Source organism: Lontra canadensis, unplaced genomic scaffold (assembly GCF_010015895.1).
Source record: "Lontra canadensis isolate GAN:19392208 unplaced genomic scaffold, GSC_riverotter_1.0 scaffold67, whole genome shotgun sequence".
Lineage (NCBI taxonomy): Eukaryota > Metazoa > Chordata > Mammalia > Carnivora > Mustelidae > Lontra > Lontra canadensis.
Window position 1 is genome coordinate 721,102 of NW_022631061.1, and position 23,268 is coordinate 744,369.

Here is a 23,268-nt window from a genome sequence, read left to right on the forward strand (position 1 = left end):
AGATAATTGTTGAGGCACATGCAGTTTTAAGAAATGATATACAGAGAACTTGTTGTTCCATCACTCATTTTCCTCCGACAGTAACATGTTTCATAACTGTAGTGCAGTATTAAAACCAGCATTGATTGATATAGCCCACTTATCATATTCATCTTTCTGTAATCTGATTTGTACTCCTCTGTGCCCAAATGTGTGCATTTAGTTCTATGGGATTTCTCACAAGTATGTTGATGTACATGCCAACACAGTCAAGACATACAACAGTTTATCACCCTCTAGTTGCCCTTTTGTAATCCGCCCCCCCTTACTCCCTCCCCAAGCTTGGCAACTACTAATTTGCTCTCCATTTCTATAACTTTGTCATTTTAAGAATGTTTAAATGGACTCCTATAGCATGAAATCTTTTGGGATTAGTCCCCCTCCGCCCACACATAGAATAATTCTCTCAAGATTCAGCCAAGTTGTGTGTATCAAGAGTTCATTTGTATGTATTGCTGAATTTTTCCTCTGTTTTTTCAACTCAGGAAATTTATATTTATTACAGAGCAGCATTTTTTGGTTTGCTTTTCTGTAGGCATGTCTACTTTGTGTGCAAAGTTATGAACATTTGCAGTAACCCAGAGATAATATTTAAAAGATTTGTGCTAGGAGCATTTATTTACAGACTTGAATATTTATTTATATATTTTAGGGTTGATTTTCACTTAATCTTTTTTTTTTTTAGTTATGAAACTTTTTTTGTAAAAATTTCCACTGGCGCAGGAATGTATAAAGTCAAAGTAGATCAATCTTATTACCTGGGGTTGATAGTTATTAATATAATGCTTTTGCGCTCCTAAAAGCTCTGCCTCCAAATACAATTACGTTGAGGGTTAGGGCTTCAGTATATGAATTTTGAGAGAAGTGTGTGTATGCACACACACTTAAGTTTTATAGCAGTATTTCTCACCTTTTTCCCATATTAACTTACTTTATATCCTATTTATAAAATAGTTTAGTTTGAGATTATATAAGTGGAATATGATAAAATAATTGTTTTGTGTAGTGTTTTCAGATAGCTTTTAGAAAGCCAGTATATACAAGTATTTGTGTCTTCTACAGGTATACAGGAATTACTCCTGGACTGGCGGCTCAGAGATTTTGAATTTTAGTGCTCTTACAAAATCACTTTGTGATCTTAAGCTAGTCGTTTAGTCCACATGGAAATAATGTTTATCTGTAAAATGGGAGAATGGGGATAGAGTACATGTTGTCCAAGATGCTTTTAGCTCTGAAATGCTCTGTTTTCTAAATGTTCATGTTCTAGAAAACAAATTACTTCATGTTTGATCTTTAGATCCTCTTCCCCTCCCAACAACTCTTAAAAACACAGACTGCTCAGCAGTTTAACATCCAGTACAGGAAGGGCATGTTGATCTCGCTAATCTTGGCTGGGTTAATTGGTATGTAGATAACAATCCTCTTCCATAAAAAAGCTTTCCCCTTTTTTGATGTCTGTTTTGTTATCTATTTTTTCTTTAAAAAATAAAGTTATTTTTTTCTTTTTAAAGTAAACTCCACACCCATCGTGGGTTTTGAACTCAGCCACCCGAGATCAAGAGTCTCGTGCTCCACTGGCTGAGCCAACCAGGTATCCCGTTGCTATTTTTCTAAAGCGAGTTTTTAATTACATTTTTATTGTAAAAATTCCAGCTTAAAAAAAATGGGAAACAATGTCTTGTTTTTGGAACTAAAAATGTAATACATGCACAGGTTAAAAATTTAAATAGCACAAAGGGTACTCAATGAAAAATAGTCTCCCTCTTTATTTAGTTGCCTGATTCCTTTCCAAAAGATAGTCATTCTTTCTAATTTATAATGTGTGCATTCAGAAATACTCTTTGCCTATACAATCATTTATATGTTTTATATTTCCCTGTCTCTACCATCTACTGACACATATACGTGTACACACACTTTGAATTTTCTCACTGAATTTCATATTTTGTGGTTTGTTCCACATTCATACATAGAAATCTACCTCACTCTTTTTAAAGGCTGCATAATATTCTACTGTATGCTGTATTATTCTTTTTAATGGATAGCTAGGTTATTTATAGTCTTATTACAAATAATGGCACTAAGCTATTGTATCTTTTTTTTTTTTTAAAGATTTTATTTATTTATTTGAGAGAGAGGCAGTGAGAGAGAGCATGAGCGAGGAGAAGGTCAGAGGGAGAAGCGGACTCCCCATGGAGCTGGTAGCCTGATGCGGAACTCGATCCCGGGACTCCGGGATCATGACCTGAGCCGAAGGCAGTCGTCCAACCAACTGAGCCACCCAGGCGTCCCTAAGCTGTTGTATCTTAATGCATTATGTACATTTATACATAAACTCACGCAAAATATATGTACATATATTAAGCATATAGAATCTTCAGTAATTTGGTAATTTCGTTCAAACTTGGTACATTAAGAAAAAATTATGGACAGCTACCATATGATCTCACTTATATGTGGAATGTAAAAAAATCCCTGAACTCATAGATTCAGGGAACTGATTGGTAGTTTCTGGAGGTGGGGAGTGGAGGGATGTGAGAAATGGATGAAGATGGTCAAAAGGTACAAACTTCCAGTTATCAGATAAGTAAAGCTTGAGTATGTAATGTATAGCAAGGTGGCTATAGTTAACAATACTGTATTGTGTATATGGCAGTTGCTAAGAGAATAGATCTTGAAAGTTCTTAACATAAGAAAAAAATGGTAACTGTGTAGTGACTGATGTTAAATAAACTTAATGTGGTAATCATTTTGTGGTATATGCATAAATCCAATCATTATATTGTACACCTAAAACTAATACAATATTCCATGCCAATTATAGCTTGATAAAAAAATCTGTATTTTACGCATTATTAGCTGAAATAAGATATTTGAAATAGTCATCAATATCAAATCTACCCCAGCAAGATTTTTTTCCCAGTGGCTCAGATATCTAGAGATAGTTTTGTAAATCACATCTTTTTCAACTTAATAGATTAGTATTTGTTAATACTTTCTGGGAAATTTCATTTGTATATTTAATAAAAGACTAGTGTTATTATTTAATAGTCTTTCAATGTTTATCTGCATTTTTGTTTTTTTAAGATTTTATTTATTTATTTGACAGAGATCACAAGTAGGTAGAGAGAGAGAGAGAGGGGAAAGCAGGCTCCCCACTGAGAAGAGAGCCCAATGTGGGTCTCAATCCCAGGACCCTGGGATCATGACCTGAGCTGAAGGCAGAGGCTTTAACCCACTGAACCACCCAGGCGCCCCTGGTTTGATATGGTTACCTTAGGGTGCTTTCATAAATTAGGTAGAGCATGAAAGAGTTGGAAAAACGGTAAAGAACTTTATATATTATTAGATATAACTTTATTATTTTGCTTATCTTTTCCTAAACTTATTCTGTTGTTTAATATTGCTTTTCCTGAATCTGACCGTATACTTGATTGAAAGGATGAGAACAGAGGTGAAGAAAAACAACATAGAATTGGGCCTCTTAAATTTCATAAGTGACCTTTTATGGCTCATAGATTTTATAGAAATGTTAGCTGTCTCTGTAGAAGAGTCTTGACGATGATGGGACAGGGAATTTTCTTTCTACTCCCAAGGCTTGGAAAAGTGATAAAGGCACTTTTTAAAGTAAAAATTTTAGAAGAGTCTTCTGATATATATTATAAAAAGATTTAATGTAAACAAAATAATGTATTTGAAAAACTTAGATTTTTGGCAGACTTTCAACTTAGTATAATTGGGTCTAAAAGTGGTGATTCATTCATTTTATTTAATTATTTGATTAACACACATTTACTGAGTACTTGCTCTATGTCAGCCACAGTTTTAGATTCTTGGGATACGTTAGTAACCGATAATGATAGATTCCTTCCTTTGTGAACCTTCCGTTTTAGTGGGTAGGATAGGCAGTATTTGTAAACAGAATCCCCCAAATTTTATATGTTATAAATTTATATATTATAAAATTTGTTAAAAGATTTTAATTGCTATTAAAAAAAAACCAACTCTGCTCCTAACTTCTCATTCAACTATGGGTTTGGATGATCTTACACTGATATTTTGGCACAAGGAGTAAGCTGGTTTTAGAAATACATTAATAAATTCTGATTTACTCTACTGAGAAAGCAAGAAGAATGGAATACTCAAAACATTTATTTATTGGCAGATTGAGATTGCATAGAGAAACCAATCATCTTGGCACAGATCCTAAACGAGAACTGTCTTGCTGTAAGACATGTTTCAGTAAGTAATCAAAGGGGCAGTACTAATATTAAATAGCTTCACGTGAGAACCCAGTTTATTTAGTTGTTTATTGTCAAGTTTGTAGCCAGTGTACCTTGGAAGTTCTGTGGTATTGTAGTGCTCCTCAGAGCCCACTGTTACCAGAGTCTTGCTGTTCTACATACAGTTCATCTCTGATTCTGGAAACTAAGTAATGTATATCTTAAATTTTCAGTTTAAAACAGTGAACTATGTATATTCCACTGTGAAACACTAGGATCTCAGCTGAGCTCTTATTAAGCCACTGTGATCTATGTAAAATTGCTGTTTCAGGATTCCCCCCCGCCCCCCAATCTTCTCAGAGGCCTTGGTGTGTCTATCTTGGTGCAAAGGTATGGTAACTTTCGTAAGGGCCAGTTTGCCAGATAGAATTTACAGTTTTTAAAACAATGTTAACTTGCCTCTGGAGGTATATTTTATGCAGATGACTACTCAGTAAGTATGATATGGTATATGTATACTCTGGGCACTGATTAGAAAGCTTAATTACCAAGTTTTTATTGAGCACTTTGGTGCCAGATACTGTACTGTATCAGCGAACGCAAAGATGCGTGGTTCTGGCCATTTATGAATGGGCAGTCTAGTAAAGGATTTTGAAATGTATAAATTTGGGCATAAGTATGTACAGTGACAGTATAGGTATAAAGCTGTATACAAACAGACTCTATTCAGGGATATTTTGGAAGGTCTCATGAAGAGGGAATATTTGAACTATTTTTTGAAAGATATATGAAGCATACCTGGTAGGAAAGAAGGGATCCTAGGCAGATGACAAGGACACAGATTTTGAGAGACAGCTGTGTGCATGCTTGTGTTCTGTTCTGTAGTCTCCTGATGTGGAGAAGAGGCTTTATTATAGAGAGTGGGACCAGATGATAGATTGCGTGGCCACATTGTGAAGGCCCTTGTAGGCTGTGCTCAGTGAAGTGAATAAGATCTATGTCTTAAAGAGATAACCATAGGAGTTTTTAGCTTCCAAGGATGGAGATAGGGAAACAGTTTGGAGTAGCCTTGTGAGAGTAGGAGAGAGAAATGCCAAGGATTTGATTTAGGTAATCGGACACATTTGAGAGAGATTTGGTGAAGCACCTACTTCAGAGGGTAGATGGGAGAGAGAAAGGAGTTAAGGATAAATGAGTTTTTAGCTTAAAAGTACTTGTAACACATTGTACTTGAAGATTTAATAATAGGTCGTTGTAAAGGTGAGTCTGTAGGAAGGGCTGAGAGGAATGTAGTGTAGTGATTTTTGTAGCCTTTGAAGTAGGTTTGTTCTGGTTTCAAATTTCGTCTCTGGCACTGCCACCAAAATAGGCAATAATGATATATATTTTAAGGGACTGATGAGATTGTATATATAAGCAATACATGGCAGCTGGTATTATTGTCTATCTGTCTATATGTAATTTGCCTATCAGAACCAGAAATGAATGTTTCAAAGCAAGAAGATGAGCGTTCAAGAGGGGAAGATTGGTCTAGGTAAATGGCTAAAAAGGGAAGTTCTTAAACAACATTCTTAGCCCTTTATTATCTCAGTTGAGTTGTGGTTTAATACTATGTTTTCTGCTTCTATTGAGAATTAATATAAAAAATGTTTCTAGAAATTTTTCTTTTACCTGTATTGAAGATGCATGATGATCAGTACTCCAGATATAAAAATCCTTATAAAAATTTCTCTGAAGAATTTAGTACTAGGAAGTATTTTTGCTCAAGGAATTGGTATTGGTTATTTTACTAGGTGAGTATTTTTAACTTACATTTTTCCTTTTTATCTTGGCTGCTTAGGAACTTCTGAACTTAATGTTCAATTGAGATACTTTTTTTAAAGCTTACGTTTATTGGTTTAATAATCCCCCATTTAATCTTTTATTTTTATTATATGTGTGTATTGGGGGAGGGTGATTAAACAACAAATTTATTGTCTCACAGTTCTGGAGCCTAGATGTCTGAGATGAGGGTGTTGGCTGGGTTGCCTTCTTCTAAGGGTTGTGAGAAATAATCTGTTCCATGCCTCTCACCAAGCTTCTGGTGGTTTGCCTGCCGTCTCTAGCATTCTTTGGCTTGTAGAAGCATCACCTTGATCTCTGCTTTCATCTTCACAAGACCTTCTTCCTGTGTGTGTGTCTGTGTCCAGATTTCCCCTTTTATAAAGTCATAAATTATATTGGTGTCAACTAACTATAATTTAAATAAAAAATTTGAAAAGGAAAAAAGAAAAAGGAAACTGATAATGAAACCAGGAAAAAAAAAAGTTGTACTGTAGGATTCACTTGAATGACCTCATATTAACTAATTACATTTTCAATGATTCTGTACTAAAATAAGAACATTCTGAGATACTGAGATTAGGACATCAACATGAGTTTTGGGAGGATACATTCAACTTGTTGAGTGGGTAAAAATGAGATAATGTACATAAAATTACATTTGACTTATGGTTGATGCTGTGTGCTACTAAGGTCTTTCTTCTCTTTAGTTATCATCAATGTTGGTTAATGATGCCTCAGAGTTAGGTAGAGAATCTGGAATGTGGAATGGTCTCTTTATGGTTCTGCACAGAAACTTTATCACAAATACAATATTTGTAGCCATTAATTAGTTTTCTCATAGTTCCCTTGGACTTTTTCTTAGTTTCAGGAGCTTTTGAGGGAAGTCCAGTCCTTCACACAGACATGTACGTCTTGTCCAGACACCTGCTTTGGATTCCAGTCTTTTCTTTCAGATAGTTCCTATGGGATGTCTGAAATATTCCCAGCTACCTTTTCATCATTTAAAAAACTACATGAAAAACTTCCCCTAATGCATTCTATACAAAGAACATGTTAGCTTTTCATCAGAAAAAGCAAGATAACTTTTACAACTAAATTTGTAAATGGATCCAAATGATAACCACAAAAAAGAATCATTAGGCACATAGTATCATCTAGGCATGTCATTGTACTGAATTATTCTCACAACAGCCCTGGAAAGTATTTGTGATCATTTCTATTACAGAGGAGGAAACTGAGACTTGGATTAAATATGTTGTCAAAGTGGGGTGCATGGCTGGCTCAGTAGAGCATGTGACTCTTAATCTCAGGGTCTTGAGTTCAAGCCCCACGTTGGGCATGGAGCCTGCTTAAAAGTAAACAAACAGTTGGAGGTCAGTGGTTGGCACCTGGCTGAAGCAGATCGTATGGGCAAGTTGTATTTGCTCAGTCTGTACCAAAAGATTGATGCCCCTGGCTGCTGAGTGGGTGGAGGAGCCCCTGTTTCTTGGGCCTGCATCCACCTTACCATCATCTAGCACTTCTGAGTCTTAATTTCCTATTTGGGAAAATTGGAGGTGATGATACCATTTACATTGGTATTTTATGAAGCTTGGATGTGAAAGTCATAATATAGTGCATCTTTTATTAACTTTTTTTTTTTAAATTTTATTTCTTATAAACATATAATATATTTTTATCCCCAGGGGTACGGGTTTGTGAATCGCCAGGTTTACACACTTCACAGCACTCACCATAGCACATACCCTCCCCAATGTCCATAACCCCACCCCCCTCTCCCAAGCCCCCTCCCCCCATAAACCCTCAGTTTGTTTTGTGAGATTGAGAGTCACTTATGGTTTGTCTTCCTCCTAATCCCATCTTGCTTCATTTACTCTTCTCCTACCCCCTTAACCCCCCATGTTGCATCTCCTCTCCCTCATATCAGGGAGATCATATGATAGTTGTCTTTCTCCGATTGACTTATTTCGCTAAGCGTGAAACCCTCTAGTTCCATCCACGTCGTCGCAAATGGCAAGATTTCATTTCTTTTGATGGCTGCATAGTATTCCATTGTGTATATATACCACATCTTCTTTATCCATTCGTCTGTTGATGGACATCTAGGTTCTTTCCATAGTTTGGCTATTGTAGACATTGCTGCTATAAACATTCGGGTGCACGTGCCCCTTCGGATCACTACGTTTGTATCTTTAGGGTAAATACCCAGTAGTGCAATTGCTGGGTCATAGGGTAGTTCTATTTTCAACATTTTGAGGAACCTCCATGCTGTTTTCCAGAGTGGTTGCACCAGCTTGCATTCCCACCAACAGTGTAGGAGGGTTCCCCTTTCTCCGCATCCTCGCCAGCATCTGTCATTTCCGGACTTGTTAATTTTAGCCATTCTGACTGGTGTGAGGTGGTATCTCATTGTGGTTTTGATTTGTATTTCCCTGATGCCGAGTAATGTGGAGCATTTTTTCATGTGTCTGTTGGCCATCTGGATGTCTTCTTTGCAGAAATGTCTGTTCATGTCTTCTGCCCATTTCTTGATTGGATTATTTGTTTTTGGGTGTTGAGTTTGCTAAGTTCTTTATAGATTCTTTTATTAACTTTTTAAGATACCTATTTTTTAAAAGGGCTTAACTGTAAGTAAGTATTTATACAAATGTGCTACTGTATTAGATAATACCAAAAAAATAGAAGTAGTCCCAAATCTCAGTTAACAGATAAGTTAGATGGGTAGATGTTACAGAAACATGTAAGAATTTGAAGATTTAAATAGTTGAAGGCTGCAATAAAAGTCAAAGGAAATGTGTATATATTTTTAGTCAGATGAGTGGTATAAATGATATGGTAAGGGGTAGAGGTTTTAACAGCTTGGAATAATTGGGCAGTGCATTCTAGAGACAGGAGAAGAGGAAAAAAAATATTTATGATGACCTATGAGGCAGTTTGCATAGGTTGCTTCACTTGAGTCCCTACCACAACTCTGAGTGAGAGGCTGGCTGTTGCCTCCTTTTTCAGATGAAATGAACCTTAGAGGATTGTTTGCTCAAGGTCATACAGCTAGTGAGTGGCAAAAGTAGGATTGGAACTAATTGTCTAATTCCAAGTATTTTTTTCTTTTCCATCATATATCTGGGTCTGAGGAACATAGAGCTAGGGGTGTGTGTGTGTGTGTGTGTTTGTGTGTAGGAATTGATGGTACTTTGTAAAGTGTAGACTTTGAAAATTTAGTGAGTGTATCATTTTAACTGGAGGAGGGAGTTCAGTAATGTTACGATTATTGTAAAGATATTTTTATAGTAGATGTGTATATATATATATTTTTACTTTGATTACACTATAATATTTGGTCTTTTGGAAATATCTTTGTATTCATTTTTTTTCACTGATGGATACCCACTTGTTTCAAGCCTATTTATTGAATAATTCTTTATTTCTCCACTGATATAAAATAGCCTTTTAGAAATACAATTTACATGCTCTGTTCACCCTTTGTAAGTGTGCAGCTCAGTTTTTAGTAGATTGTATTATAGAATTGTGCAACTGTCAGGATTCTTATACTGTTTCATTGTTTTTCATAATTTTTCATTGAGGTTTGCAGAGTAGATGGTATGAGTTTCATTTTACAAGTGATGTTACGGTCTACATTTTATAAGTATTTTGCCCGAGACTTTATGGCTAGTAAGTGGCAAAACTGAAACTCAAACCTAGTAACTTGGGAAATGATAGAGATTGAGAACAGATCGTTGAGGGCTTTTTAATGTCAGACTGAGAAGTTTGGGTTTCATCACATGGGGTAAGCATTGCCAGCATCTTGGCTGTGATGTCCTCTTCAGCAGACAAAAACCACTCAGTATTTTCAGGGGTCACTTTTTGTGTTCTGTGGAACTGTAGACCATGTAGAAAGGGTTCCTTAGTCAGATACATTTGGGAAGTACTCTGTCTCCTTTTTGAATTGTCACAGTTCACATTGTAGACATAGGCTCTGAGAAGTTGTGAAGTTGTGTAGTTTTTCGAGCTTTTTCCACTTGACTTCAGAATTCCCTTTGGGTAACATTAGTTTATTCTAATGTTTTTGGAAAGTTAAACCCATTTCATCAAGAGGAGACAAGACTGAAGATGAACATTTATTTAGTGAAGCCGTGAGATTTTTTTTTTTTTAAGTGGTTTATCGTCATATACATTCATATGTTAACAATGGCAGGGTAACTGCTGACAGATACAGAAGTTCTGATTCTCTAAGTACTGAGAGATCCTTTGGTTCAAAGTGTGAATGCCTCATTATCATTTTAAAAGTGCAGACTTGAAATTTCATCTTTTGATTTCTAATCCCTCTCTTAAAAACTGGAAGGCAGTTTCATGCAACTGAGAGATTGCCATTACATCCCAGTTCTGTCACTTACTAGCTTTGTGGCATAGGGCAAGCTTTCTCATCTCTCTAAATCAGTTTGCTTAATTGCAAAGTAAGAGTAGTATCAACCTTGCCACAGTTGACAGTTGGACTGAGGTTCTTATCTACACAGTGGTTGTTGAATTGATTATTATTCTGTACAGATACAAGTTATAATAATAGAGATGATCATAGAGCTTTCCTAGAAATAGTAAGCTTTACTTAGAGTGGATTGCGTACTATTATTCCATAGAGATGGTGTAAAGTTTATGTAAAGTGGATTGCAAAAATAAGGGGTTGAAATAGTGAAAAGTTCTTGATTGTCTAGTCTTGGTAATGAAAGTCTCTAATGTGTCTTATGCTTATGTAATTTAAACTTCAAAAGTACTCTACGTGCCTTTTCTCTTTGTGCATCTCATAAGGTAGGTAGGACATGTGTCTATTCTTAGTAACTTAGAAAAACCCAGTATCTTCAGGACCTGATTTTCCTAACTACTCTTGGAAGTATCAAATCCCATTCTCTTCCTTCCAAAATAGGAAAAGTTAAGTGAAAGTATATGTGTGGAGTTTTTCCTCTCAGCTTTATTGAGATAGTGACATGTAACAAGGTATATGGCATGATGGTGTGATACAAATACATACTGCAGAATGATTACCACATAGGTAGGTCAGCACCTCTGTCCCTTCATGTAATTACATTTTCTTGTGTGTGGTGATAACTTTAAAACTCTACTCTTCTAACAAGTTTCAAGTATATAATACAGTTTTTTAATTATAGTCACCATGATGTACATTAGATCCCCAGAACTTACTCATCTTGGAGCTGGAAGTTGGACCAGCATCTCCCCATTTCTTCTGCTTCTCAGTCCTTGGCAACCATTGCTCTATTTCTTTGAGTTTGGCTCTTTTATATTCCACATATAAATGAGAACATATACTGTTTGTCTTTCTCTTATTTCACTTAGCATAATGCCCTCAAGGTCTGTCCGTGATGTCAAAAATGTCAGGATTTCCTTCTTTCTTATGGCTGAGTAATATTTCATTTTGTGTGTGTGTGTGTATACACAGAATACATACACATATACATATATGTATATACCACATTTTATATATATATATCACATTTTCATTAGCTGTTCATCTGTCAGTGATCATCTAGGTTGTTTCCATGTCTTGGCTATTAGGAGTAATGCTGCGGTGAACATGGGGGTGCAGAAATTTCTTCAAGATTGTGATTCCATTTCTTTTTATTAATACAAAGTAGTACTCCTGTCTTATCTGCAGGGGATACAGTGGTCCTCTGATCTGTAGGGAATACAGTCCAGTACCCCCAGTGGATGTTTGAAATTGCAGATAGTATGAATCCTATGTATCCATGTTTTTTTCCTATGTACACATATATACCTATGCTAAAGTTTAATTTATGATTTAGGCACAGTAAGAGATTAAGAACGATAATAAAATCCAACAATTATATCAATATATTGTAATAAAAGTTACATGAATGTGGTTTCTCTCTTTCAAAATATCTTATTGTACTGTTACTCACCCTTCTTGTGATGATGTGAGTTGATAAAATTCCTACATGATCAAGTGAAGTAGGGTGAATGATGTAGGCATTGTGACATAGTATTAGCTTACCACTGGCCTTAAGATGCTATGTCAGAGGATTGTCAGCTTCCATATGGTTGACTGAGGTTGACCATAGGTAACTATGGAAAGTGAAACCTTGGAGAAGGCCAGGGGGTGGGGTGGGGGGGCTAGTTTAACCAGAGGTAAGATTGCTGAATTATGTGTTCTGTTTTTAATTTTTGAGGGACCTCCATACTGTTTTCAGTAGTGGCTCTACCAATTTACAGTCCCACTGACAGTGGTCAGGGATTCTCTTTTCTCCATGGCCTTGTCAAAACTTATCTCTATCTTTTGATAATGGCCATTCTAACAGATGTAAGGGGGTATTTCATTATGGTTTTAATTTGTATTTTCTTGATGATTGGTGATATCAGGCATCTTTTCATATGCCTGCTGGTCATCTGTGTGTCTTCTTTGGAAAAATGTGTATTTAGGTCCTTTGCTTATTTTTTAATTGGCTATTTTTGAAGGGCTGTTGAGTTATAGGAGTTCCTTATATATTTTGGATATTAATCCCTTATCAGAGGGATGGTTTGCAAATATTTTCTGTTGTTTTATGGTTTGCCTTTTTATTGTGCTGATTGTTCCTTTTGCTCTGTAGATACTTTTCATTTGATACAGTCCTACAGGTTTATTTTTGCTTTTGTTGCTTGTGCTTTTGGTGTCTCATTCAAAAAATTCTTGCCAACACCAATGTCAAGTAGCTCTTCTCTATGTTTTTTTCCAGTTGTTTACAGTTTTGGGTGTTTATGTGGAATGTTTAATTAATTTTTTAACCCTCATTACTGGCCACGTTTAACCCTCTTCCCTCCTCTCTCTTTTTTGTTAAGCTTTGTCAGTTGTTTCTTTGTTAGGGAGCATAAAAGTTGTGTCAAAGTTGTGTATTCCAAAGGAATGTAAACCAATTTTAATATAGCAAGAATCAGTCACTACCAGAAGTTTGTTAATAAATTAGGGTAAACTCTGTTTCTAAATGATACAATATTATAAAGGATGGGATGTTTATAAGATTGCTTTATTGTCCTCTGACAGTTTAATATTCATTTGTTTTGCAAATACTTTGTTATGCTTAGGTGCTTATTTTAATTTTTTTACATTTTTAAAGATTTTATTTATTTATTTGACAGAGATCACAAGTAGGCAGGGTGGCAGGCAGAGAGAGAGGAGGAAGCAGGCTCCCTGCGGATCAGAGAGCCCGATGGGGGGGCTCTATCCCAGGACCCTGAGATCATGACCTGAGCCGAAGGTAGAGGCTTTAACCCACTGAGCCACCCAGGCGCCCCTTAGGTGCTTATTTTTAGTCCAGTGGATCTTGCTTAAAATTTACTAAGGTGAGACGTTGAACATAGATACTTAAATTCTGGCATGTTCAATAATAGTTTTATTGTAGTACCTTTATAACATAGGAAGAAAAGAGAAAATTGGATTTAGAATTTGAAAACATTGAAATAAAAATGCTGTATTTAAATAATTTGACTATGAAATTGTACTCTGTTTTTGAAAACTATTTTATTTTATTAGGAAGAGGTAAATAGTAGGTGCTGTAAGGGTTTTGGTGGAATATAGGAACTCAGCCCCTTATGGATTTCTCTGTCATCATCATCGTCATTGTTATAAAAAAAGCTACATTATAGAAAAATAATCTGAGAAAAGACTAATCTCTCCCAATCTCAACCCAATAACACAAGATTAAAATTTTGGTGTGCATCTGTGTGTGTATATATATGTATGTGTGTTCAGTCTTATAATCTGTGTGTGTATATATGTAAGCACACTAATTATCATACTGTAAATAAAAATACATTTCCTTTTTACTTCACATTGTAAACAGTTATGATACATACCAATATTTATTAACCTAATTTTCTAAACCTTTTATTATGGAAAATTTTAAACTTTGATAAAAGTAGAGAGGAGAATAGAATAATCCCTTATCACCCAGCTTCAATAAGGACCGGCATTTTGCCAGTTTTATTTTGTCTCTCCTCCCAGTTTTTGATTTGCTAGAGTATTAGTAAATCCCAGACATTAATTATAATTTTTAAGTAATTTCATAGTACTCTTTCAAAAGTGTGTTGGAATTTACTTAATTTTTTTGTTGTTGTTGGGCATTTCACATTGTGTCTTATTTGTTATTAAAATAGTACTTTTAATACTTGTATATAAATGGACAAAGTGATGAACAACTTCACGTATAAATCTTCAGTGTTTCTGATTATATTCTTCTGCTACATCTGAAATTATAAACACTAAAAGATATGAACCATTAAAAATCTTTTTATAATTATAAAAGGAATACATTCTAATTATGGACATTTTGTGTAATAAATCTTAAAAATAGAGACTAAAAATTACCTCAGGATTACAAGTAATCCCTAAATATTAGTCTATTTGGGCCACTGTAATAAAATTCCACAGAGTCGTTGTTTTATAAACAACAGAAATGTATTTCTCACTCTTCTGGAGGCTGGAAGTCAGGGATCATAGCACTGGTAGATTATGTGTGGGGGTTGGTGAGAACCTACTTCCTGGTTCATAAATGGGTACCTCATGCTCTCACATGGTTGAAGGGGCTAGGGATATTTGTAGGTATCTTTTATAGGCATATTAATCTTACTCCTGAGGGCTCTACTCCCATGACCTAAGCACCTCCCAAAGGCCCTACTTTCTTTACCATTATCTTCGGGGGTTAGGATTTCAACATAGGCATTCTGTGGTTATACAGAAGTTCAGATCATAGCACCCTATATTTAGCCACCAGCTTTTTGTTTAGTTTTTTTCTTATTTGGGGGTTGGAGTGGTTTCAGTAGTCATCAGAGGCTATGCCTAGAAGTGGACAACCTACTTGAAGCTTAGCTTATTTGTAAAGCATATAACTTTGTACTTAACTGGCAGCTTGGAAAATAGCATCATTCCATGTAGTTACTAGAAGGTAGCATCTACCACAGATTGTCCATTACTTTGTTGATATATCTTGGATTGTCCTACTAGTTATAATCATTCTGTATTCACCTATCCCCAAATCAACAGCTTATCTATATTCCTGAACTCTATCTCATTCCTACATCTGCAGAATTGTTTTTACTGAATTATGAGTTAATGTGAGACTGCTGGTCTGTTTCATAAGCTAGGTTAAGAGAAACAGCCCTGAGAAACTTCCATCTGTTTCTCATATAAAGATTCACAGGAGAAATTGTAGTGTTTTATATTCTGCTGTATTGCAAAGTTAAAGAAAATGATAAGAAAATGAAATGCAAGTTTGGTTTATTTCTTCATGTTATGCTTGGTGGTGCTTATGTGGCTAATATAAAATAAATTACTTTATCTGTGGGAAAGAAATCCATCAACTTGAGCATTGATGAACAGATTTTTAGAGCTGAGCCAGTTTTATTTGTTCCTGCCTTTTGTTATGAACAGATAAATAATAAATGTGACCAAGATTTAAGACTTCAAAGTTTATTTAGAGACACGGAAACTACATCAATATTTTGTGCTTTTAAAGAATTAAATATTTGAATTTTCCTTATCTTTCAGTTCCTGGAATAGATGGAGGTGCTTTAACGGATTCAAGTCTCACAGATTCCTATTTCAGCACCAGCTTTATTGGAGTCAATGGATTTGGAAGCCCAGTGGAAACAAAGTATCCTTTGATGCAGGTATCCTTAGTATGAATTTATGTGACACTAAACAGTGAAGTTTATTCCAGTGGTGGGGGATATCTACAATCTTCATTTATTCCTAAATTTGTTGAGTAGGAGGTAAGGTTTTAGGAAGTGATAAGGTTAGGTGGGATAAGGTTGGATTCAGGGTGAGCTTTCAAGGGTGGAGATTGGGGTGGGATGACAGTGGAGTACGTAGATGATAGATGGAAAGAGACTAATTTCACTACTCTGTGTTTTGTGGGTATGGAGTGAAGGTCTTTCAGGATGAAGAGACTAGAGGCTATAGAGTATAAGAAAGAATGGAACATGTTTAGAGAACAGAGAATAGCCTGATTTTACAGAATCTATAAGGTATCTGAACAGTATTACCCATTGGGAGAGGATGTTAGAAAGCATTTATTGACTTTATACATAGTCACTTCATATCTTCTGAGATGGATATTGGACTTTATATTTATTTTATAGACAAGGAGACTTAATAGTTATGTATGTTGCCCAATCTAATAAGTTAAGGAAATGCAATTCAAAATTGGTGTGCAACATTGGTTTTAAAAATCTGGCTAGTGAGTAAAATTTTTGTTTGATATGTCATAGAGAGTATTTGGAAATTTTTGCATGAATTATTGTAATCATGTAGCAACATTTGTAGGAAGATTAGAGTGTCAGTAATATGAGAAGTGGATTAGAGGGGAAGAAACGGAGAGAGTCTGAATTAGTTGAATATTCTTAATTCTGTATTTCTCAGTGACATTATATGTATCTATTTTGTTTTTCAGAGAATGACTAATAGTAGCAGCTCCCCAAGCCTTCTAAATGACAGTGCCAAGCCATATGCAGGCCATGGTAAGACTTGGTCCCTTTTTCTCTTTTCTATTTCTGACTCAAAATAATATGTTCATTGTAGAAATCTTAAAAATTATAAATGGGTGTAAGGAAGAAAATAAGAATGATGTTATTTTCACTCCAAATAACTATTATTTGGATTCCATATAATTCCAAATAATCGTTATGTCTGAGTGTGAAAATATATATAAATGTATACATACATAATATGTAATAATACTTAGCCAAGTATATACATGATAATACTTAAAATTGCATTAGGTATACTTTTAAATTATATCATGAGTGTTTCTTGATCATTATAAATTGAGTTCTATTGGTTATTTTCATAATTTACTATTTTTTTAAAACTTTTTTTAAAGAAGTATGTATTCTAATATTGGACTATGTGTATGAGTCTGTATTCATATTTTGAGTTACACTTTTGGAAACATTCTTAGACATGGAATTACTGTTTCAAAGATTATGATCATTTTTAAGGCTTTTGATATGGAATTTTCAAGTATCTTTCTGTATCCTATTTTAAAAGACAAATGTTAAACAAAAAATAAAAACAGATGTTCAAGAATGGTTTCTTAAAATATGTAACAATTGAGTGTTAATACTCTGCATCAATAAAATGCTAACAACTATTATTGATGGTGAGAATAGGAATTTGCGTGTTATTTTCGGAGATAGACATTTTATGTGTATGTTTCAAATTTCTATCACTATTTGGATATTTCAACTTTTTTCTTGCTATAGGAAAAAACATTTTAATATAGAATAAAATTATTCGAAACTAAAATTTGTAGTATAGTAATATTTTTAGCTTTCCCATGGAGTTTATATGTTGACTTTTAAATGCTATCAAAAGTAGACTAAAGGATGAATAATATTACTTCTTTTTCTAAGTGCCTTGAATGTATAAATTACATAAAAATATTTTACATCTTTTTATTTTATTAGCTTCTCTTTCTTTGCATTATTAAATGTTAATTCTAATGAAGGACCAGACTATGAAAATTCAGGCAGACGAACCTGGAGAAATTAAGCAGCAATCTATACTGCATTATGAAGAGATTTAAGGTTCCTTTAAATGAGAACACTTACTATGGTTTTTAGAATTTTATAGACAATTTAATGAGAAACATAAGATTAACTAGAGCTCAGAATGAAGATAACGATATTCTATGTATATCATGCATACCTTTTCAGAAGCTCTTCTGATTTATTAAGTGAAAAACGGTTTAGAGATACACTTTTGTTTGTAATTTCTGGCCACAGAGTAATAGAACTTTGAAACTATAAAATCTTTGTATTTCATGTTTATGTTGTAAAACATGTAGTATTTCCATCTTTAAAAACTTTACCTCTATTTTTAGTAAGAATTAAAATATCTGGTGATAAATTTATAAATATGGAATGTTCTCTAGAATAGATGGTTTTAAGGCATTGCTTAAGTGTTAAAATCCAAGTCCAGTAACTTGGAGTGTGGTTTACGATCTTACCCACCTCACTGCCCCTTTAATTTTCCCCATGATTTGGTCTCAAGCATACAAACATTTACTACAGGTAGCCTTCCTTCCTTCCTAAACACATTACTAATAGCATGGTTAAGAGTCCTCTTTTCTTTTTTTCTGTTTGATTTTTCTTTTGGTTGTAAGCAAACAAATGCATCCTAATCCATATAGGTTCTGATTAAATATGTACTGAGTGTTTGCTGAACGAAGTATTCTCCAGTTTGTGTTTTAGTCACTTAGAAAATATTTGAACGTCCGTTGTATGTGAGGCATTGAGTTTAACAGTAACTGTGGTGTATGATTTTTATTACTGTTATAAGCATTGTCAAGTTAAAAATTTATTAGATTTGTGAGTTACTTGAGTTGTCTGTATGGAAACTTATGTAACTTACCTTCCAGATCCTCTAACTTCACCTGCTTCATCCTTGTTTAATGATTTTGGTGCCCTCAACATCTCTCAGAGAAGAAAGGTAGGTGAAGTTGAAATTTATGTGAGACTAAATGGAATACAGAGGTGATACTGGGATCATCACCTATATAATGGTCAATATTCTTTTAAGTTGGGGGGCGTTTTTATGGACTGTGATATTTTTCTTGCTTTTGTTTGCCCTTTTCCTTGGTATATATTTCATATATGTAGAATTTGACTTGTGTCTGTGCATGAAATAGAGATTTTTTATGTGAAGGGATGAAATCCTTTTACTCATTTTCTTTATCTTAATGTATTCTGTTTTCAAGAAAACATCTAATTTAATGTTGTGGTTGCTGTTGATGTGACCCTTTACAGGCACATTAATCATGTCTTAACTTTATTTTTTGACTGCTTTGTCTAAAATTTCAAATATTTCTCCCCTAATTTGAATGCCTCATGACAACGCAACCTTAAAAATCTTCAACTTTTCATAATTGGTTCACCTGTTTGAAAACAGTTTAAAATCTCTTCATGTTAGAAATTTAATTTTATTTGGCATTGAGGTTGATAGGCCATGCATAGATTTTGAAGTATTTTATAGGGACTAGTTCTGTGACAAGGAGAAATGAAGTTCTAATAGAAGTTTGAAGCCTTTGAGTCTTAATGAGAATCATTATGTCAATAGTAATAATGATCTGGAGAAGGTGGTAGTTTTAGTTGGGATTAGTAGCCCCTAAAGATGTTCAGGAGGTTGTAAATCTTGGTGGAAATTACTGCAGTGTTATAACTAATTTCAGTTTCCTAAGTAATGGAAGAAAGACCCTCCCCCCTCATATAAAGAATATTTTAGGAAATTGATGCAAGTTTAAGATGCTTTTAGGAAGTTACCTGATCAGAGGGTAGTATAAAATGAAATTGAAGAAGCCTAGATATTCTCAAGAATCATGGGATAAGATATAAATGACATCAGTACCTTATGTACCTACTATTATTTCCATTTTGAAACGAAAGATCAAGGAGATAATTACTGAATGCTTTTAATGATAAATGAAAATGTGTGGGCTTGATTTTATAGACTTACTAATGGGCTATCATCAAGAACACATTTACTCTTGCTTTACATGCTATTCTCATAAATTGGAATATGTAGTTTCTGAATCCTTATAGTAGAAGGGGAATAGAATTGACTCATTGGCAGTAGTGGGAAGTGACAGTAGGCAAAGCCAGTCAATATGGAAGGAAACTGAAATGCCGAAAAGCAGATACAAGCTAGAAATCAAATTATCTGGAGCTATTTGGTGTAAGGAAAAATATAAAGCCCTTAAGTAGTCTTAGGGGGTCCCCTTTTTAATTAATCAGTTAATTGTGATAAATTGCTTTTCCAATCTATGAGTAGAAAGTAAAACTAGAATGGCAGATAAACACTTAAAAAGTGTTCCTAACATGAAGGTTTAGTGGACTATACCTTTAAGTTGAAATATATGAGTTAGAGCTACTCACATTTGTTTTTGAGAAAATAGTAGCAATCTCTGGAGACTGGAAAAAGGAGGATATATAGTGCCTGTTCTTTTAAAATTCATTTTAGTAAAAGAAAGTGGTAAATGGAAATGTTATTACCAATGTGACCTCAGTATTTGGAATGGAAGCAGATTAATATGGTGAAATGAGCACTATTTTGAAACTTTTGAGGTCCTCTAGCTTTGTGACCTTGGTGCAACTTCCTGGGTTGTAATGAAATGATGAACATGGCCTGGATAATGCCTATGGTATCTTTAATCTTAAATCTCAGTGTCTTTAATCTTAAAACTCAGTGTCTCTCTAAACTGAAAGGACCTATGTATTAATCTCTACTTAGAAATTCAGGTTCACATAGTATATCTTTGAAGGGCCGTATTTTCTTGCCATTTACATTTAAAATAATATGAAGGGACATAAGATTTTTTTTTTCCCAGTAGTGGACTATATAGTTACTATGTTTGGTACAGGTTGCATATGTTTTAAAATTGTTAATGGTTGAATTAACGTTTTGAATTTCTTTGTGTTAGAAAAACTCTTACCATAAGTGTTGCATGCTCCATGTTGTGAATTGAAGGCATCTGCAGACTTTCTTTTGTTGTAGTAATGCTTAAGTCTGTTTCATGATGCAGTTTTAGTGGAAGTAACTCAAATTTAGGTAAATATAATTCTAGGTTAATCTAAGCAGGCTGTCATGATTACTTAGAGACATTTTATTTCATAATGATATTGGAGAACAGATAGGCCATACCTACTACTATTTCATAGCTAAGTTATTTTCTGGAAATCTCATTTGGTGATATTACTACACTTTGCCTGGAGAGTATATGAGTTATTGGGATCCGATCAGTCTACTGTTTTTACTGTAAGCAGACTTACTATGTGCTATGTGGAAAATTGAAAGAGTATTGATGTTTTTACTGCCCTCTCAAGTCTAGTTGAAGAGGCAATACATGAATGTACTTACAGCATATTAATTAGTATTAATTTAAATATGATGATTGCTAAATACCAGAGAATTCTCTAGATGTAGAAGCATTTATGGTGAAAAGATGTTTTGAGTTGGGGTTTTTTGAAGTTGAGGAAGAGAGGAATATGTTGAGGCAAATACTGAGAAGGTCTTGCTTGATTACAAGTAGAGAGTTAGGATCATCAGCAACTTTTTAGATTCTCTGTATCATAGATGAGCTAAGAGATGATGACTGAGGACCTTGCATCTATAGGAACTGGTTGAAGTAAAATGTGGGATGTGAAAAACAGTATTAAACAGGTTCATAGCCGTTTGTCTGGGTTGCTTTATTGTTGCTAGATGTGTGACAAACTTCCTGAAAAGTTGTATACTGAGAAGATATGCATTAGGGCAGTATTGCTCATGTGCAGGGATCGGGGCTAGTCCCTCAAGTATTTGTGACCTGTGTGTAGGGAGGTAAGTTAAAATACTGAAAGTAAATTTTTAGAAATGTCTATAATAATTTGATAATTTGATACTGCAGCATCCAAATATGTGCTTATTTTTCTAATAACTCACTTTTACTTTATAAAATATACAACCACAATATTTAGGAAATTATTATTGAATATTCATGGTATTTCACAACTGATGTTTGAGAAGCACTGATTTTTTTTTCTACATTAGATAATGTTAATATTATAGATAGGGAAAGTAACCAGTGTTTGAAAATGTGTAAAATTATTGTTGGCCAAGAGTGGCGGTAGAAGAAATTAAATCATAGCTGTGTACTCTGTAGGAGAGTTAAGTCCCCCAAAATGCTGGAGATGGAGTTTTGATGAAAATGAGAGCTAATACATTTGAGAGTAATACGTGAGGAAACCTTAACAGCAAAATAGATGATGCTGTGAACTGGCCTGGGAGAAAAAGAGGTGAGAGTCATCCTGAATCACAGCTGTGATCTAGAGAACAGTACAGTTTTGGGTAAGGATCCTTTGGGAAGAAAGTATCTTTATAACAAAGTTAGGTGTTGAAATACAGATATGTATAAATGAAGTGAATCAGTACTATGACATCCCAGTAGATATTCTTGCTATGCTGTGAATTTTTATGCAGGGCGACCACAAATGATTGAGACATGTCCTAAGCAGAGTGAGAAGCCCTCAAAATTTGTATTTGGCATTACTGGCTTTCTCTTGTATACCTTTCTTAGCCTCTCTTTGTCTTCTTTTTTAAGCCATCAAGAGTCCTTTTCCTATTCAGCAACCCTCACCCCCCACCTCCTGCCCACTACCCCCATTAAAGCAAAAAGGCTCTGGTGCCTGTCATTTATATTTCTTGTTTTAGTTATACTTTACTGTGATGTTTCAGTCAATATGCAGCTTTACCTGGACATTTGCACTCCATTTCTAGTATTGGGATAACAGATTTTCACTTTAGTAAGTTTTTAACATTTTAATAACAAGTTAAAGTCTTTAGACTTAGGGGACAAAGATTTGTGATGTATCCTGTTTATTTCTTCTGTTCTCGATTTTAAAACTGTTAGGATGAAGGAAGTGGAACCAGGTGGGACCAAGGGGTTTGGCTTATTTGCTGTTGGTTTATTTGTGAGGAGATGTAGGTTTTAGAGGTTCAGTTCTAGATTATTCTGCTTGAGGTCAAAGTTCACTAACTAAAGTTTAATTTAGTTAAACTTTCTCTGCTTCCTTCCATGTTTTATCTCAATTTGGAACCTCCTTCCCACTGTGTTCTACCTCAAGATTATACATTCCTCTTTCAGTCATCTTTATTACAAAATTTACTGGTGATATGTATTGTATTTTCTGATTAATTTGATATTTAAGTTTTTTCTTATAACAATTTGGTTGTCGTGTCTTCAAAAGATGACTTTCACACTGTTTCTACTTTTGAGAACAAAATATGGAGTAACAAGGAATGTGGAGAGTATTTATGGTAGGGTTCTTTTCTGGAGAAAGCTAAACTAAATTTGGAGAAATTAATAGAATTATGGCCGGGGCACCTGGGTGGCTCAGTCGTTGGGCGTCAGCCTTCGGCTCAGGTCATGATCCCAGGGTCCTGGGATCGAGTCCGCATCGGGTTCCAACCCCGCGTCGGGCACCCTGCTGTGGGAAGGCTGCTTCTCCATGTCCCACTTCCTCTGCTTGTGTTCCCTCTCTCACTGTGTCTCTCTCTGTCAAATAATAAATTAAAAAAAAAATAGAATTATGGCAGAGACAATTTGGATTGTAAATCCTTAATTCTTCTGATGGTTAGGTTTATTTTGGAACA

General features: G+C 34.7%; 1 protein-coding gene across 6 annotated transcripts in view; it reads left to right on the forward strand.

Annotated features, from left to right (window-relative positions):
• The window catches only part of PAN3 (poly(A) specific ribonuclease subunit PAN3), a 126,448-nt gene that overhangs the window by 5,927 nt on the left and 97,253 nt on the right, over window positions 1–23,268 (forward strand). For all 6 annotated transcript variants that reach the window (XM_032879971.1, XM_032879966.1, XM_032879967.1 and 3 more), the window contains exons 2-4: window positions 15,631–15,752; window positions 16,535–16,601; window positions 18,503–18,573. In XM_032879971.1, the coding sequence (XP_032735862.1) occupies window positions 15,747–15,752; window positions 16,535–16,601; window positions 18,503–18,573 (144 nt within the window). In that variant the 5' untranslated portion in view covers window positions 15,631–15,746. The remainder of the gene's footprint in view (window positions 1–15,630; window positions 15,753–16,534; window positions 16,602–18,502; window positions 18,574–23,268) is intronic.